The sequence below is a fragment of the Haliaeetus albicilla genome, chromosome 28 (assembly GCF_947461875.1).
Source record: "Haliaeetus albicilla chromosome 28, bHalAlb1.1, whole genome shotgun sequence".
NCBI classification, from domain to species: Eukaryota; Metazoa; Chordata; class Aves; order Accipitriformes; family Accipitridae; genus Haliaeetus; species Haliaeetus albicilla.
This window is the reverse complement of record NC_091510.1, coordinates 3,810,095-3,828,211: the sequence shown is the minus strand read 5'-3', so window position 1 is coordinate 3,828,211 and position 18,117 is coordinate 3,810,095. Positions and strand designations below refer to the sequence as shown.

The window sequence follows — 18,117 nt, the reverse complement described above, 5'->3', positions numbered from 1 at the left end:
GCCACCCTGGGACGCTCATGGTGACGTGCCCAACCCACAGCCATCATTTTCTCTTCCCAACAGCTCCCCGAAGCCCGCCAGGTTTATCCTGCTAAAGCAGCATAAAAAACACACATGCCCGGCTCAAATCGCAGGGATGGGAACTCTCCCCAGCATCTCCACCACCAAGGCCGTGGTCTCGGCTGACACGGGCACGTCATGTCAACTTTTTTAGCTGTTGGGGCAGCCCCTCTGCCAGATGTGACAGGGGGATGGCAGATCCCTCCCACCCGCCGGAGAAGTCGCTGCCTGCAGAGCCATCAAGTCCATTACTTTTCCTATCCCAAATGCGCTGGAAGAAATCGTGCCCGAGGGTCCTGCCAAAGAGAGCCGTGTTGCGATTACACAAGGGAGATAAATAGCTAGATGAGGTATGGGAGAACATCCTTTTTGATAGATGATGCCATTCCTGTTTGTTTTCACAGAGCAAGGCCTCTGCCAGTAGAAAACTCCACCACATGAAGGGGAACGCATCCACCCCTTTGGTAAAGGAGCAACGGCCCCAAAATCTGGCCATTCGCCTGCAGCAAGCCTCACCAGAAAGCACACCATGGTGACCAGACCTCCAGCTTTCCCACTCAAGTTTGTTTGCAAGCAGGTGTCTTACTGACAATATGTCAAACCCCAGCATTACAATGTTGGGTGGACAACACGACTTCTCCCAGTAGTCAGCACCACGTATGACAGCAAAGGATGGGAGGCTTGGATCTTTACATCAGCAGCTCTTTAGTGCATGCGCTAATCCAAATTTTCTATTTTGTAGAACAAGTAGGAAGTAATAAATTGAAAACCCACAGCACTTCTTTGCTAGACATGCCATAATATATCCTACTGGAAAGATATCTTCATTCCCAGTGTTGCTAGCTCACCATAAATCTTATGATATTTGGGATTCTTCTTAAACACAATCCCAGGAACTGAACCTTTATCTCAGCTTCCATCGCCTTGTGCATGCCATGGAGTAAAAATATCCTGCTCTTCAGCCAGACTGCTCTGGTTGTCTGCAGTTTGGGCACATCATTACATAGACACCCTCTAACAAATTTCCACAGCATTTGAATTGCCTTATGGCCTGTCATGAGCAATTCTTCCTCTGTAGATTACTTCACGTGTTTTTTTGTCTTAGTGGCACAAGAGGCTTCAGCTACTTGCCATTCCACAGATGCGATAATGTAGCCCTGTATATAAATAAAGCAGCAGACATGAACATGGTGCACTCAAGTAACCGCCTGCACCACAATGACCTCGATTTATAAATACATAAAAGTCCCTTTGCAAGAAGTACCCGAGTATGTTTACACACAAGAGGCAATGAAAGGACATCTTTATATATATCTCCGCAGTGGGAAGGAAAATGCTAATGAATGATGCTGAGAGCAACAAAATAGTCTCTGAAGTCAAAGTTGCCTGAGGAAGTCAACAAAACCAATGAAAGATTTGCCACCAGCAAAGCCTTCTCAATGAGTCACGGGTGCATCTTGGACCCCTGCAGATGCAATGGCCTGGACCTTTGTCAAAATACAAGTGTCCACAGTGATAAAATGGGGCCCTTTAGGACACAAATGCCCAGGATATTGAAGAGATATGTGTGATCCACAAAAAGCTTCTTCCCCACAGACCTTCAGAAATAGGCACAGCCGCAGGGGCCGTGGACAGGGACCCCCAGCACCCACGTGTGTGCCCCTTCCCCGGGTCCCTCTGCCTGGCTGGAGGTTCAACACTTCAACCGGGAGCCTGGCTGTGGCCAGAGTTTCTCCCCCCAGGCCTGGAAGGCATCAGGAGATGGTTCACAAAATGACACCACCAGTAAATTACAAACAGATGGAATAAATGGATGGGTGACTCAAGAAGCGTGCACACATGGGAACAAGCCAACAAACGGGAATATGGCAGAAATAAAAGCAATAAACAAATATTAAAAACCTCACCAGAGTTTTATTTGGTTGTAAATGAAAACGAAGGTGGTAACGCTGCGTGAAGTGGTCTGTGGTTTCTTTCCAAAAGAGATTGATCGACTCTGCTCTGTATCATCTGACCTGGATTGCTGAAAATGCATCTATAAGCACTCTATAATAATGACCTATCCGTATTAGTGATTCACCTATTCGGCTTGTGGGCATTTGATAAATTCAGTACTGCTTCATTTAATTTTTCTGGTGGTTTTATTCCTTTCAGTGTATTTTACAGGAACACAAGAAAAAAATAATAAAAATAGAAAGAATGTAAGGTTTGCTGTCTTCTCCAAATAGAAAGGCAGCAAAAGCAATGGGGGACATGCACCACCTTACAAAAGGGCGTGTGATGTCTAGGTAAGTGTTTAACAGAAAAGTTAAGGTTTGCATTAGGAGTCTGCAGTGTCTCTTGGTATGCAGGCACTAAATAAATGTGGCTAATCGGCCTGCATTATGGGGCCCTGTTGAATCTCCACGTCACTGGAAGCTCTCTGGTTTATTTAGTGCCTGGACAACGCTCGGAAAATGTAGGCAGTAAAGGCGGTGGTGGAGCTCTGCCAGCGAGTCCAGGATCTCATCCCTTTACCTCCTGAAAAATTTCCCCGGAGCCTGGCAAGCAGCCGAGCTTAGGCACTGCCTGCCTGGCGCTGGGGCTAAGGCGAAGGGGAGCCCTCGTCTCCCACCTCCCAGCTCCGGGATTTCCAGCTGTGTGCCCAACATCGCCTCACATCTGCTTGTGCCCGCAGGAGCCAGCTGTTGCTCGCAGCCGCAGCGCGAGCTGAGATGCTCCGTGCTGCCCAGTACGGCCGTGTCACCCCCAGTCACTGCGTTCTGGGCCCTGTCCCCCCGTCCCCCCCTCGACAGACAGCCCAGCCCGTCCAACGGTCCAGGCCCTCTCCCACAAGGACTACCCAAAAATGGCAACTGCTTTCAGCCTTGGCTGGTCTTGTTCAGAGAAGCTTAGCTGGGAAATTTTACTGGGCCAATTAAGGTTTCCTTCTTAATAGATGTAAAAGTTAAAAGTAATAGTTTCTCTCAGTAAACATTACGGAAAGCTCACAGCGGGCAATAAGGCTGATTTGTAGAAATAAGTAATTGAAAAAATAATAATAATGATGCAACATGTGTGTGCCCACTGGGGCCGTCTATAATGTCAACCTGCCATGGTGCCTGCTTTCAACTTCCACCCAAGAAACTGCATTAGGAGCAATAAACTCATCATCACCACCAAAGCCTGATTAGACTTTTCTGGTTTTCACTTGCAGATGGAGTTGGATGTTAATTTAGCTGCAGAAATCCAGAGCCAGCCAGGTGCTCCCAGTTCAAGGAGGTGTCCTCCCACCTCCTTCGCCCACCCCACCTCGGTCACCCTTATGGGGTGCAGAGGAACCTTGGGGCTGAGACTGCTCTGTGCTCATCCCCCTGTGCCTTCCCAGAAAAGAATAATTAAGCTTATCATGCAACAACATGTGAAAGAAAGATGGAGGTGAGACACATACGCTGCAGATGGGTTTTTCTTGTCTCCTAGTTTCAGTATTGAGAGCTCAATCCCATGCTAGCATTTACCTTCCCGGTCAGTATTTTAGTTTCCAGGCATTTTCTGCATCAGTGTGGTCTTCTGCTAGGCTCTCTCCTGCTTCTCTTCAAGGAGGGGAGAACTGTGCCTGCAGGGGAGTGTTTCACTTGTGAAGCCTTCCCATATTATTTTAGGTGAGTTCCCTACTGAAACAGCCCTTGTGCCATTGCACTGCATGTGTATCTATGCGTCTGTCTACCAGTCCACCCCAAAAACTTTTGAAACCACTGGCTAACTTCAACCGCATTTGGGAGATATAAGTTAAAGGTGTTAAGCTCCTAAAAGTTTTATGAAAACAATCTTGTTCCTTCACAAATTCAAACCCGGTGGACTCCTCGCCCTGTGAAGAAGGCTGCCAGAGCCCCAATGCTGGTACCTTCTATTGACAAAACAGACTTATTTGATGTATTACACCACCAAGCAAAAGAGGTTTTAAGAGAGGAACCCATGCGCATCTCTGTGCTATGTTCATTGCAATGATCCTAAGCTAAAAAAAAGACTTTTTGGCAGATGCTGTAAATAATTCACATGGTGTGGGGAGTTCATCAGCCTAAACCAGGCAGGTATCACCCACCAGCTCCTCTAATAGGCTTCTTTGGTTTTCTGCCTGTCCAGCCAAGTGGACTGCAGGGAAGAAGAGCCTCTCTTTTTCTCCCGGAGAGCTCTGATCACTCCCTGCATGTGCACATTCACGGTGCACACTTCAGCATCACCTGGGGTGAGATGAAACAGCAACAGAAATTGGGAAACCTGCCTTGCCACTGCAGAGAGGTGACCATCAGAGACACCAAGATCACAGTGAGCAGTGGAGCCTGTCTTTTGGGCCACAGTGTGAAGCACTCTGTCCACATCCCCAAGCAATGGTGACAGAAACCCACTGTGTACCACCAACAGCAGCCCCTGAGTTCCTTGAGACGCTGGAGAAATGGCACTCCTGCAGCTGCTAAGGCTGCTTCATATATTTTGACAAAGGATGACATTTGGCCCATGCCTACAGCCCTTCTGCAATCTTTTGCAGCACATAAAACAAGACAAATAACCCCTTGTCTCACCATCCAAAAGTTAGGCAATCTTGCAAAGACTTCAGGAGGAAAACGCAGGTATTTCAAATAACCAGACCTTGCAGGGGCCTTAGCAAATTAATTTATACCAGGGCAACTTTTATCTTTTGGGAAACTCAAGGCATTCTTCTGCCATTCTCAAAAGCGAGAAGCTGTACGGGAAGAGCTCCTACCCACATGCAGCAGCAGGACGGTGGGGGGTTGGAAAAGGCACAAGGAGAGCTAGGCAGGAGCCTCGGGATTTCTCCGGGATCCTTGACATCTCTGGCAATAATCAATCAGACAAAAGCCATCTTCTCAGCTTCCCTTCAACATCCTGCCACACAATTTCATTAGATGAAAATGAAAAACTGTTAGGTCATGCCTGCCTTCATGCAGACAATGATCGCAGAAGTAATATGCTTACCAGAAAAATCTCTCTCCAGCTCACAACAGCTCAAAACATTTGCATTTCTTCACCTCCAGTTAACAGCACTTCTCCAAGAATTGATAGTTTATTCCACAATAGCTTTATTTTGCCTAGTCACTACTTTCACTCATCAAACAGCTAGAAATGCTCATTTTTTTGGCTCACAAACCCCTCCAGATGCATGATATCATCAGCTATGCACTATCAAGGAAAATAATTATTGCTTTTTTCTCATCTTCAGAATCACCGCTTCCAAGGCTGCACTATCCCACATAGGAAAATGAACCAGTGTATTTCAGCTGGTGTTATGAAGAAGTCCTTTGACCCATCAGCAAGAAAGATGGTATTTAAATGCTCTTCCCTCCAGCAGTTCCCCTCCTTTCCCTATCCCCACAAAGATTTATGTTCTCAGCCTTGGCCTGCCGGCAGTACCTGTTGCGCGTATGGAAGACCAAGAAAACCCGGAGCTACCTCCAAAGAGCCAGACAGAACTGGACTTGCTTGTTCGTAGGCAGGGCTGCAAAAAGAGCTGGCTCTCTCCCCAGGGCTGCAGAATAACCCCTTTAAAAGCTTCTGAGCACGACGTACCACTGCAAAAGCCTGCAAGGCAGCAGGTTAGCATTTCAGTAACTGCAACAGTACTAAGGATCAAGAGGATTTCTTTCAGCCTAAGAGTAACCCGATTTCATGAATATTTCTCAAGTGGCCTTGTCTATAATGAAAAGGCTTTGTGTCTATAGAACTGGCTGCTTAAACCATCCAGTTACCATGAGCTACACTTCATTTTAGGAAAAAGAACACCTGTCAATTATATGCAAATATGCACTGTCAAAAAGGTCATGAGAAACAGCACCCTCCTTTTAACCCATGGTTATAGTTTTTAACCACAGCGATGAGGGATGCTGCAGAGAGACTGATGATAGAGAGTCAGGGCGTATGTGTCCAGTAAGTTTGTTTTTGGACATTAACTTCTTTTCTTCCTGGAAATGTTGCCCAGGGAGAGTTTGAGGACTTCACCGTTTGTGTAGGATTTTGAATGTTGGTATACCGGATACCTCATGCCGACACCCATTGTGCCTGGCGATTAATCTCAGATTAAGTCCCCATGAGCTTTTGATCCAAAACTTCTGAGATGTGTCAATTCACTGCTTTAGGTTACGCACTTCCCGTGTAACCGGTTGTTTCCAGGAATCCCAAAGAGAAACATGGCAGCCCTACTTTTCAGCCAGCAGAGTGGAAGCTGAATAAGTGAGCCAGTCCTCCCTTCATGCCAAAAATGAACTGTGAAATGAAGCAGTGGGGTGCAGTGCCTGAAGAGAGGCTCTGGCTGCACCGCTAAAATCCTGTGGCACTTTTCTCAAGGGAAGCAATAGTCCCACTAACAAGGCTGGATGCCAATTTAGAGAATTAAATTCTGCCTACCCGAATTCCTTGTTTCATAGGGGTACAGTGCTCTTCACTTCCTACATAAGAGGTTTGGAAAGGATCTCCTGGAGCCCTGGGACCCATTCCCTCCTGCTGTTGGCAGCCTACAATATACCCCCTTTCACAGACTGGTCAAGCTCCCGCTGAGGAATAATTTGTTTTAGCCGTAATTGGAGGCCGATCCAGAAGCCCTGATCCGCAGTCGTTAGAAACTTGCTGTTCTAAACGGGGGACTGCCGATACGCGCTGTTAAACACTGGCTATGCTCCATCCCAGAGGCGGCTGCATTTCAAGAGCTGGCCAAGCCGAGGACCAACCTCCAAGTGCCAAAAGCACTGGGAAAGCCAGGAAAAGAAGGAGACGAGACCTTCCTGTGGGCTAACTGTGACAGGGGGAACCATGTGGAGGATCATTGGGCAAGTTGGAGAAGCATCTTGCTCCTCGCATGCCCTGCTCCTCCAGAGATGCTGAGCACCCGGGAGGTCCGGCAAAGGGACACGTCGCTCCTCCGCGACTACCCGCAAGAGAGCAGGATGGATTTGGCACAACCTGACCCAGAGATCTGGCGGTATCATCCCTGGTGCTCCACGTATGGAAAAATTCAAAAGCAGGTGCTGGTGCTCAGAAAACAGCGGTTGTGTTGCTCAGCCCCAATGGTGACCAAACTCTAGACGGAAGTGTCTTTCATGGTAAAATTCCCTGGAGACCAAAGGTTCATCTTGACATGTTCCCAGAACTGCCTTCCTCTCCTGTCCTCCCAGGCACAGGTAAAAACTAAGCTCAGGTTTCCCCTTTTTCCCTGAATCCTCTTTTTGCTGCCCCATTATTTAAAGGGAGAAGCTTCCCCCGACCCCACTATGTTAAAGCCAGTGGAAGCCCCGCACAGGGCTTGGGAAGACGGGCTTCCCTGCCAGGAGGGAAAGCTCGAGGGCCAAGCCAAGAGATGCACCTCGCCACAGCCATCAGCAAGGTAGCTGGTGAGGAGTCGGCATCTCGCTGGTGTGCCGCTGCTGTCGTCGCTACCTCGAGAAGGGCACGCATCCCGCTCGGCTCTCACCAGCCCTCCTCAGGCACCCCGCGCTGAACGGCCAGCTGCCACAGCCTGGGATTTCTACGTCATTTCATTGACTCTGGCCTGTCTTCGTTTACTTTGTCTCATTAGCTATTCCCCTAGAAATCACTATTCTCGTGCTTATGAAATAACGGTCCCCATGTCTTGCTAAATTCACTGATACAGTGCAAAGAGCTGGGCTGGGTCTGGCCATCACCCCCATCATCCCTGGCCCCTAGCTGAACAGATTCTCCTTTACACGTGGCATTTCTGTACAAAGCCCGACAATTCGCATTTTGCCAGAGACAGAATGATCAGGAAGCTGCCACTAAAGAGTTTTTTTTTCCTACAAAATGCACTTTTACAAAGTGTAGAGATGGGACTTGAAAACATACTTCCCTAGCCACGTCCCCACGTGTCCTGAGCGCTGCTGAACACCAGCCAGGATCCCTCTTTCCTTCTCGTTGGTTTGACCTTTGCTTTCTCTCTGTGCAGACATCAGTGGAACAGGACGATTAAAAAAGGCATTTGCAGCCCTCTAATGGGCTGACATCCCAGGCTGTTCTGAGGTTATTCTCGCATATTTGCCCAGGTTCTTCGTGGAGTGCCAAGTCTTGCAAGTGACTGAACTCCTGTGACCCACGAGTTCCTTGGAGGATCTCAAAGCAATGAAGATGTAGCTTCAGTTAAGGATAGCAATAATAAGCTTAAACCCCAACCTTACTCAGGCCTAAAAGGCAAAAAAATGGGCAAAAGCTTCCAGGCTGCAACAGAGTGTTTCCACAACCCAAAATTAGGGCTCCAAAATAAAAATCATGGAGCATCTTTAACTCCTGTTTGTGTCAGCGAGTGTTACAATTCCTCACTGTCTATCAGGGCCAAACTTGTGAGTAGCAGGACACAATTTCCTTCTCCTCTACAGAGCTAATTTCAGGTAGAACCAGTAGGACTGGTGTCCAAATCCTTAAGGACCAGAGGCAGGCTGCATGCAGTAACAGTGCAAGGCAAAACATTTGAAGGTCTTTCAGCTACAGAAGGCCCATGAGATCAATGAAATGCTCAGTAAGCCACACACACCCCACAGTAAAACAGTGGTATGTGATGTTTCGAAAGTTAAAAGCACGTTAGAATTTGTTGCTGGAATATAGTCAAGCTGCAGATATGCCTCTCCTATTAATAGCAAACAGCAACAATAGCCGAGGTCTCCAAGTGATTTATTAGCAGTATTCTGAATAGATGAACACTCAAATAAGTTACTAATTTACTAAAATCTTGTCAAGGAGACTCTGCTTCAGTAAGTCCTTTTATCCTGGAGCTTGTCTAAATGGGGACACTCAGGCGAGCTAATCTGAATTGACCACAGATGGGAATGTAAAGTGAATGAGATAATTGCATTGCAGAGTGGACAGTCACTCTCGCTCACAGTTTAAGTATTAACATCTGCTAAGGGCCCCTTGTCGATGAGCCCTTAACAGTGATCTCTAGACGAGGACAATTTTAAGATTAGAGTGTAAAAGAGAAATATTAATATGATTTGAACTATGGGAGGGAAGATAGCCTTTTATGCATACTAATAAAATCAGCATTCCTGTCCGAGCATGAAGCTGAAAGAGTTTATTTCTGCATCTTGTTTACTGAGATCAGATTATGTTTGGCTGGTGAATCCAGTTCTGATTTCCCTTGCAATAATGTGGCTGAAGGGTTACACCCTGGAAAACAGTGGAAATATTCTGGATTTGTAGCACATTTGGATGATCCAGGCTAAAACTTGGCCTTAGCCTTTCTCTTAAAACACTGATGATATAAGGCCACCATTTAGAGGTTTCTGCCTCTGCTAAACAAACTGCTGCTGTGAAACAATTAATTCACTAAATGAAGCATGGGGAAAGTCTTTAGTGACCCCCCTGCGTGCAGCTGATCTGAAACTATTCCCTGACAGGGAAGGAGTTTCTTGTCCCCTTCACGGTGTTGCAAATCCGACCCCTCCAAGCGGCAGATGCTTGAAGCTTGCTGGAAACCTGGGTTGGTTGTACTGGGGTTTCCTCCTCCTTCCCACTTCTCCTTCGCCCATACTGGATGGTGGGGGACAGCCTGGCCCTGGGTCTTGAACGGTGAGAGCTCCTGAGAGCAGTTCCAGCCTGCGGGTGGATTTCTGAATAGGATGGAGCGAGTGCCTGGGGATGCTGGGGCAGGAGGTTGGCACCCACCATCTGCATCTTTTCTTCTGTTCCCTACCGAGGAGGAGCTCAGTTTTTTTGTTTGGCTCCTGGATCCTTGCAGAGAAGTCATTGCTTTCCTGCCTGCTGAAAGGGTGATTCTTCTTTGCGTGAGGCCAGACCACAGCCGGGCTGCTCTGGCATGGGGCTCAGCTCGGCCAAGTCTGTGAGCGTGTGCTGACCTGTGAACTCATGATTACTTCCACCGAGAAAGCTTTTAAGACCAAACCCGGGGCATCAGTGCAGTGTTCCTGAGATCAGTACTGTGCCATGCAGCCTTCGACCTCTTTCCTCTCCAGTTCTGTCCAGATCTGCCCTTTCCTTCCTAATCCCACCGTTGGGCTGTCGATCCTCCAGCTCATGCCTGCTTCAGGGTGGAGGACTCAGACGCATTCAAAGCAGAGAATAACCATGCCCGGTGGTTTTGCAGTATCAAGGACAGGTAGCAAAGAAGAGCAGAGACCTGCCAAATCCCTGCTGAGGTGACTTTACCCATCAGTAGACCTGCCAAGTGCCACATGTGGCGTATGATGTTACCTCTTCTGGCTCCCACCACCATGGTGGCACCCAGCATAGGTGACCACAGAACGGTGACACCCTCCAAGTACAGATCGCTCTCCCAATTCTCTCCACCACTCCAGTCCCACCACGGCAAAGGGAAGCCCAGAGCTGCTCTACTACAGAAGAAAGATGAAAGGCGTCTCCCAGAGCCATTTCAGCATCTCTCATTTCTCTACCAGCTCTGAGCTCTGGATCTTTGAAATGAACCCAGAGGCTTGGCAGCTTGCTTTCTGCGCTATCGTAAATCTCCTCAAGATCAACACCATGCCAAGTTGTGCTGAGGGAGGATTTTTGTCGTAAGAGTTGAGCTAGGCATCTAAGGAATGACTCATGGGGACGAGGGCAGAAGAAATGCAAAAAGCCTGATCTTTCTTTTCAATAAAAGCTGAAGCAGATACACCTTTGCTCCAAATTAACACAGGCGATTTATTAAAAAGAGGCCCTAAGCCCCTGAGTACTACGAGCTTCTGCATGCTGCTGCCTTGAAACGGGGCTCGCAGGCACCGTAACGATCGGCCGAAACGCAGGCGGATCAGCACCGCCGGCTCTTTGCAGAGGGCTAAAGCCAGAAACCACCAGCCCAACCAGCCACAGGTCTGTGCCAAGCTCCGGTGCCGTTTGGGGTGAGCCGGCATCTCCTGAAGCCTCCCCAGAGGCAAACTGGTCATCCGAGGGGACGGGCGGCAGTGACCGAGCTGCCGGCAGCGTGCAGAGACCCCGCCGTCCCGCAAAATCCCGCAAGCCCTGACTCTGTGCCTGGAAACGCGCGTGTGGCGTGGAAATGTTTGAAGTGGGAGTAAGTGGTATACAGAGGGAGCGATACACGGTTTGGATCACAGGTTACAGTTGTTACATCGCAGTTAAAAAAACTCTTCAAAAAGTTTTCTCTTAAAAAAGAAATCCAGTAGCGCTCGTGGAATTTATGTTTGTGCTTTAAAGAAAGCTGCAGCAGCTGAGCTGCCATTAAAATAATACCCTTCAGACTCGGACATTTCAGATGACTGTGGATTTGAAAGCAGTTTCAAGTGAAATTACTGTTTCCATATGTCTGAAATTAGGTGCCACCAGAAGTGGGAGTAAAGCAGGACATAACTCCAAACAGAACACAAAACTGTGATGTTTCTTTAGGTGAGATACATGTTGCTATTGGCAGTTACAAGTAATTGCTGGAATGTAGCACACTGTAATAAATTAAATGTGATATTTGCTAAGCATGCAGGCTTGCCATCTGGTCACCAGAGAGCTGCTGTTATTGCTTTGCAGGTAAAAAAGCGGTTAAGTGCAGGGAACTGAAGTGTGCCATATAAATAACATCTTATAAGCTCCAGCCCCTTGGACTCACCATTTGTTTAAAACCTGGAATAATTAGATGATCTTGACTTTTATAGCTTCTCTGCAATAACAGAGGCTAAGAGATCCCGCAGGAGCAAGCTCGGTAAGCAGCCTGTTTTTGCAGCATGCTACTGCAGATGCATCAAACACCACCAAATTCCTTTTCTTCTTGAGATGGGCATTGGTTTCTACACACGAGACCTCGATCCTACTGTCCCTATGCATTGCACCAACCTATAAAGGAGCCAGCCCGCGGTCGGGATTCGCACAGGTCCTCGCCAGGCACAGCCCCCATCCTGGTGCGCAGGTACATCACTGGGATGACCGCAGTGAAAACTCGTGCTCGCTACGCGGGACCCAGCATAAACGAGGCAAATACTGCCCCGAATGATGCCCTGGGTTTCTCATCCCTGTGAACAATCCCTGGGAAAGCTGGAAAAGGAGAGTGCAAGTCCGAGTACCTCAGATGTGTCCTGCTGGCTGGCCCGAGAGCTATAGATTTTGGTCCCTGCCCTGTATCACAGGCTGGCATAGCCTTATGCTTCAGGTGGTGGGACACAGGGGCTGGCCAAAGTGCTGAGGGCCTGGGAAATTCCCGGTGGAGTATGTCCATCCTTTCTTTTGTAGGTCTCACTTTGCATTTAGCCCCGATTCAGAACCACAGAATGGTTTGGGTTGGAAGAGTCCTTCAAAGATCACCTAGTCCAACCCCCCTGCCATGGGCAGGGACATCTCCCACTAGACCAGGTGGCTCAAAGCCCCAGCCAACCTGGCCTTGAACACTTCCAAACACAGGGCATCCACCGTTTCTCTAGGCAACCTGTTCCAGTGCCTCGCCACCCTCATAGTGAAGAACGTCTTCCTTATATCCAGTCTAACTCAATTTCAGTTTAAAGCTGTTACCCCTTGTCCTGTCAGAATAGGCCCTGGTGAAAAGTCTTTCTCCATCTTTCCTGCAAGCCCTTTTATATATTTCACTGTGAAAGGAAGTTCAGGCAGCTTTTTGGCAGCACAAGCAAAGGGAGCCAGGAGATGAGAGGAAGATAGCACTTTCTTTTGCCAGCCATCTGATTTAAACCCTTTGCTGGGCTAATGCAATAACCATCCTTGGTCTGTCTGGCAGGTCTGGAGATCCTTGTTTCTGAGCTGACGAGAGCACGGAGCAGTTTCTCCTAGAGCAGGACATGGGCTGCCTCCTGAGGCGCAGCTAAGAGATGCACTTTGGTGAAAAAACAGCTCTTGGTATTTCTGCAGAGAGTGGCTTCCTAGCCGGAGCATGGCTAGAGGAGCAAAGGGGTCCGAACAGAGGATTTTTCTCAGCCATGACTGCTGGTCTCCAAGGACCAGGCTGTCACCTCAAAACCCATTCTCAGCAGAAACTAAAATGATATAACTGACCCCCCCCAATTCACGAATCTGATTTGCTCCTTTCTCTACGTTAGGTCGGAGGGGAATTTTGATTAAACTTTCAGATAAACTCATTAAATGATGCCACTAGAGGGAGCAGCCTTTAAAGTCCAGAGGTGGTCACTGGGGACACCTTGCCAGGAGTGGGGACCCCAGAGGGCAGCCCTGCAGCCGATGCTCCCAGGACAGGGTCTCCAGGGCCGTGGGACAGGCTTAAGGCACCAAAGGGAAGAGTATTATTGGTAGCACCCCCAAATGCATGCTTTATTATCTGCTTTCTGATATTGAAAACTATCTTTCCCACTTGTATTTTTCCTCTTAGCAAACATGATGTTTTTCTTCATTTTTTTTTTCACACTCATTTCACATCAGAATGAGTGTGCACAGAGAAAAAAAAGATGAGGTATAAGTTTCTTAATTACCTGGCTAACGTGGCTTATGGGGACAGTACTTAGTGTGGTCAGTGGCTCTTTTGAACGGTTACACACTTACTTCTCAGTGAAGGCAGTCGCTATTTAAAGTGAATCTGGTGACCACTAATTTTAACACAGTTGCATTTTGGTCAAAGTTGAACCAATTTGCATCAACCCTAAATCACACGACCGCAAGGACTGGAGAAGACCGTCAAAGAGCGACGTTCCTGAGGAACGAGCAGCATCTGCCTTGTTTGCAGGTGTGTGTGGGGTTTCACGGGGTGAGGGGAGAGGGCTTTTTGGAAAAGAGGGGGATTACGAGCTCAGCAAAGTGAGGGGCAGAGCAGTGCCTACATCACCTAGGAATGAACTGCATTAATTAACCCTGTGAAACAAATTTGATGACAAAGGATGACAAAGTAAAGTAGGAAGCGTAAAGGCCGGAGCGGAGATTGCAGGAGGAAAGAGGGGCCGGAGCGAGGGCTTTCTCTTCCTGACCCCGGCAGACCTACCTCTCCTCCGGTGCAGGGGAAGGGACTGGAATATCTGGAAGTGCAAATGGCTCCTCTCTGACTCACGTCATCCTCCAGCCCGAAGGTGGCCGAGCAGTTAGCAGCAAAGTATTTGTAAGGCATCCACGTCTCGCCGAAGTCCTGGGAGCGCTCCAGCACCATGGCGGCCGGCCTGGGCGACTTGAAGACCAAAATCAAGTGAGTGAAGTAGAAGGCGGCTTCCAGGTCCAGCCGGATGGTTTCGCGAGAAGCATCCCGCGCCGACTGCCACCAGGTGCGGGGCAGGCGGAAAGGGGAATCGGCCATGGCTGCCGGGGGGTGAGCCAGCCCTGCGTGGGCCCCGCTGCACCGGCTGCAGGTGGGGAGCTTGCAGCGGCGTTGGGCGTCCTCGGTGTAGGCGCAGAAGAGTTCGGCGGCATGGCGCCCGCAGGCCGTCTCCGTCCGCAGCGCCCGCCCGTGGGCCAGGTTGCCCATCCGAGGGTTGCAGGCTTTTTCGCAGGGGCTGCCCGTTCCCACCGCGCTGCCCAGACCTGCAAGGTAGAAAGCAGGGGTGGGGAGGGGCTGAAGCCGGCTCCCGAGGTGGGCACACTCCACCCCGTCGACACGCTTTTCGGGGATGCTGCCCCTGCCGAGACCGTGTGCCAGCGGAACCCGCTGAGCCCCAGAGGGGTCGAGGGAGAGCGCGGCACTGCTGCTCAGCTCTCCACTCCGTGGAGCTCAGCACGTCTATAAGAGCAAAACAAACCAAAAAAAGCCCCAGGGCTTCCCCGCACTTTGGGAAAATCCCGACCAAGAGTTGCAGAGAAGAGCAGGCAGCAGGGGAGGAGAGATGCCACCACCTCACCCTCCCACCCCAAAAGGAACCCGGAGCAGGGCTGAAGCTTCGGGGGCAGTGACCGTGGCCATGCTGCCCCTGCCCTGAGGCCTCCGAGGGGATCCAGCTGGTCCTGGGGAAGAGGAGAAAAACACAAGAAAGTCAGGCTGCTGGCAACACCAGGGCAGCCAAGGTGGCATGCCAGTGGGCGGCCAGGAGACAGCCGCGGGGGACAGCATCGCTGTGCCCCGGCTCACCGTGTGGCAGACCGGGTGTCGGGGGTGCGAGAGCTGGCAGGAATATCTCCTGCCACCAACGACCTCAAATCTTTAACCCTTTTCTCACCCCTCCATCCCTATCCCAAGTCTCCCCACAGTCCGAAACTGCTGCCAAGGTCAGGGCTGAATCGAAGCACCTCTGAAGTTTGGGAAGGCTGTCACTGCTGTGTGTAAAGGGGAGAAAAAAAAAAAAATAATCCTTGGTTGAAATGATACTGGCAAGCTGCTTCACAGCTGAGGCTTTGTGGTTTGTGTTCCAAGTTTCTCTGGAAGCCTTGTTGATTTAGTAATCCACAGTTAAAGTGTCAAAGAAAAATAAAATCACCATGGGGTTTGGTGTGAAACCATCTGCAATGTAATCCTCCTGCTGCAGGAATGTTTGATTAGGGTCTCTCTCCACCTCTTTATTAATAAATGTAACAGTGGGTCAAGGCTGTTATTTGATGAACCATAACTGTTTAACATAATTAAAAAAAAGAAAAAAAGTAAGCTCTGATGACTTGGATGTGGGCAGCCCAAACCATCTGAGGTGCATAATGTCTTCTTTATCACCGGGCCACTCATACATAGTCAGCTTTGTGCACCAATTACTATGGCTTCTTCCTGACATTTTTGTTATGTCCAAAGGTCGTTTCAGTTTAGCATCCAATAAATCCTTTATTTGGGGTTTATTCAGCTTTTGTCTACAGTGTCATAGTTGCAATTAAGCTATATTACGCACTAGCAGAGGCTAAGCCTTCAGAGCTTGACAGCATTCCCCACTCCTTCTGCTCCTCAAGAAACATCCTGGAAAGAAAACATTTCTACCACCAAAGGTCTATACAGGTTTTCTATACCGGTGATTCAGAACAGATGTGGACCGCCGCTTGTTATGCACCCATTACAAACCACTTCTGAATCCAGTCTCTGGATTTCACTGGCTAAGCACTCTTGGGAAATTTTTAGTGAACAAGAAAGGCTCAGCCAAGTTAGCTTCCTACAGGGATCTGGTAAAACTGTGTCTGAGATGATCTATTATTAACTGTGCAGAATACGTTTACTCTAGAAAAGTAAACAAATATAACTGTAAGATTAATGTAATATCACTTACATCTCCTGAACATCCTTTTCAAAGCCCTGTATAAACATTAACTAACCTACGCAGCTCTCCTGAGGGGCAGGTAAGTAAGTGCTATTATCATATTATCAGTTAGGCTTGCCACAAGTTGGCCTAATTTATGTCTTTGGCTGCTTTCCTGGATTCTTTGGCTACGTGTAACACAACGCAGCTCGCCGCTAAACAAACAGATGAACGTTTACCGCGGTTCCCTCAGCTGCGGGATCACAAAGCAGATTTGGGAAGAGGTAAGAGGAGCAGGGCTCAGCCAGCACCCTGGGACAGGTCGAGATGATTGTTTGTGTTCATCAAGTCTTTTTGGTTTTTTTGCGCACCACCGATTCCTGTCCCTGGGGAGGCAGCGGAGGAGGACCCGGTCGGTGGGAGGCTTCCCGGTGACTGGTGACGACCGTGGTGGTGGTGGTGGCAGGGCTCGGCAGGGGCAAGGTTCTGCCTGAGCCTGGCCACGAGGGGTTGGCTACCAAATTCCCACATGAGACCCCCGGAGCTGAGAGTTTTCGACTGCTCCCAGCTCCTGGTGTGCTCCAGTCCCAGTCACTGAGTGGAGCTGTCTTCGGGCCAGGCATGGAGGGTCTGTCCCTTCCTCACCTGGGGCCAGATTTGGGGCCAGGGACCTTGGCTTCAGTGGGATTTGAGAAACGCTGCTGGCACGCAGACCCCACTTCCCGTCCCAGTGGGAAGGGGGGGGAGAGGAAACCCCCTTTGAAAGGGTGTTTGTTTTCACTTGGGTTGGAAAGAGTTGCATGACGGATGCAGAGCACCGCAACGTTATGAAAAGTGACAGCTTTCTAGCGTACCGCTGGCTGTCACAGGAATTCAGAAAAAGGACAAATGAGAGCGTAAAGATTTCCATGCCGTCAGCCACAAGCTCGCGACTGCTGTGCCGCAGCCCCGCAAAAGGCGCTTTTCCTTACTTGCACTTCACGAATCTGCCCGAGTAAATGCTCCCATGCTCTATACTGTACATGCCACCGGACTGGGATCTTCAGCAATGAGTAAGAGCATGCAGCGAATACCATGACTCACCTGTAAAACATCCACGGAAAATCATATGCTTCCCGCTCCAGCATTTTAGCGACCCTTGCCTCGTGATGTTTCGTTTACATCTGGTGCCCGATTAAATGTTTGTCCCCCCATCTGGGTGGGTTGGGGTTTGGGGTTGGTTTGGGGTTTTTTTTCGTCTTTTTAAAGAAGAAAACCGGCACTCGGCTTACTGTTTACACCCAATTGTCTCCGCTGTGGGCGGCTCCGAACGCCAAGCGGTTTGTCCTGCGGGGAAAGCGGGGGGGGGTCCCAAACCCTGCCCTCCCCCAAAAAGAAACCCTCAGCCCTTTTCCTCCGCGACCGGGCACCGAGCTCTCCCCTTCCCCACCGAATCCTCCAGCAGGAAAAAAAAAAAACCCAACAAAAAAAAAAACCAAAAGAGCGGCTCCCCCCCCCCGCTTCCCTCTTTGTCTGCGGCTCAGGGGAAGCCGTACCGCGGAGCAACACCCCCCCCCCCCAAAAATTCCCCCGCGTGGGTGTCGCTCAGCCACCCACCTGCACCAGTAGCTCCCACCAGCAGCACCAGCACCGACGCCAACCGCATCCCCATGACCGAGCGCCCCGCGGCGCCGACCGGCCCCCGCCGTGGAAACCGGGGGGGGCGGGGGGGCGGCAGCGTGGGGCGCGGCGGGGCGGCGGGGCGGTGTTCGTTCGCCCCACGCCGCCCCGCTCCGTCCCGCCGCTCCGCTCCGCCCGGTCGGCGGGGAGGAGAAGGGAGAGCAAAGCGCTTCCCAGCGGCGAGCCCGGGGCGGGAGGATCGCCGGTGGGGGGGCTGGAAGCGAGCGGCAGCGTGGGAAGCGGGGGGGGGGGGGGAGAAGAAAGGAGAGTTGCCAGCTCATCGCGAGTGGGACATCGGAAAGTTAAGGAGAAGGGTTGGGAGAGCACGGTCCTTCGAGACGCGTCCTTCGCG

At 49.9% G+C, this 18,117-nt stretch overlaps 1 protein-coding gene across 5 annotated transcripts in view; it reads right to left on the bottom strand.

Moving 5' to 3' along the window:
• The window catches only part of NTN4 (netrin 4), a 48,520-nt gene extending 30,604 nt beyond the window's left edge, over positions 1–17,916 (bottom strand). Inside the window, exons 1-2 of one of the 5 annotated variants that reach the window (XM_069773525.1) lie at positions 17,703–17,916; positions 13,955–14,484 (exon numbers count right to left, since the gene is read on the bottom strand). In XM_069773525.1, the coding sequence (XP_069629626.1) occupies positions 13,955–14,484; positions 17,703–17,757 (585 nt within the window). In that variant the 5' untranslated portion in view covers positions 17,758–17,916. Of the gene's footprint in view, positions 1–13,954; positions 14,485–17,189; positions 17,283–17,702 lie in introns of those variants that run through there. The other 4 variants (XM_069773521.1, XM_069773524.1, XM_069773523.1 and 1 more) reach the window with 4 other exon arrangements.
• Positions 17,917–18,117: the final 201 nt, after the last annotated feature.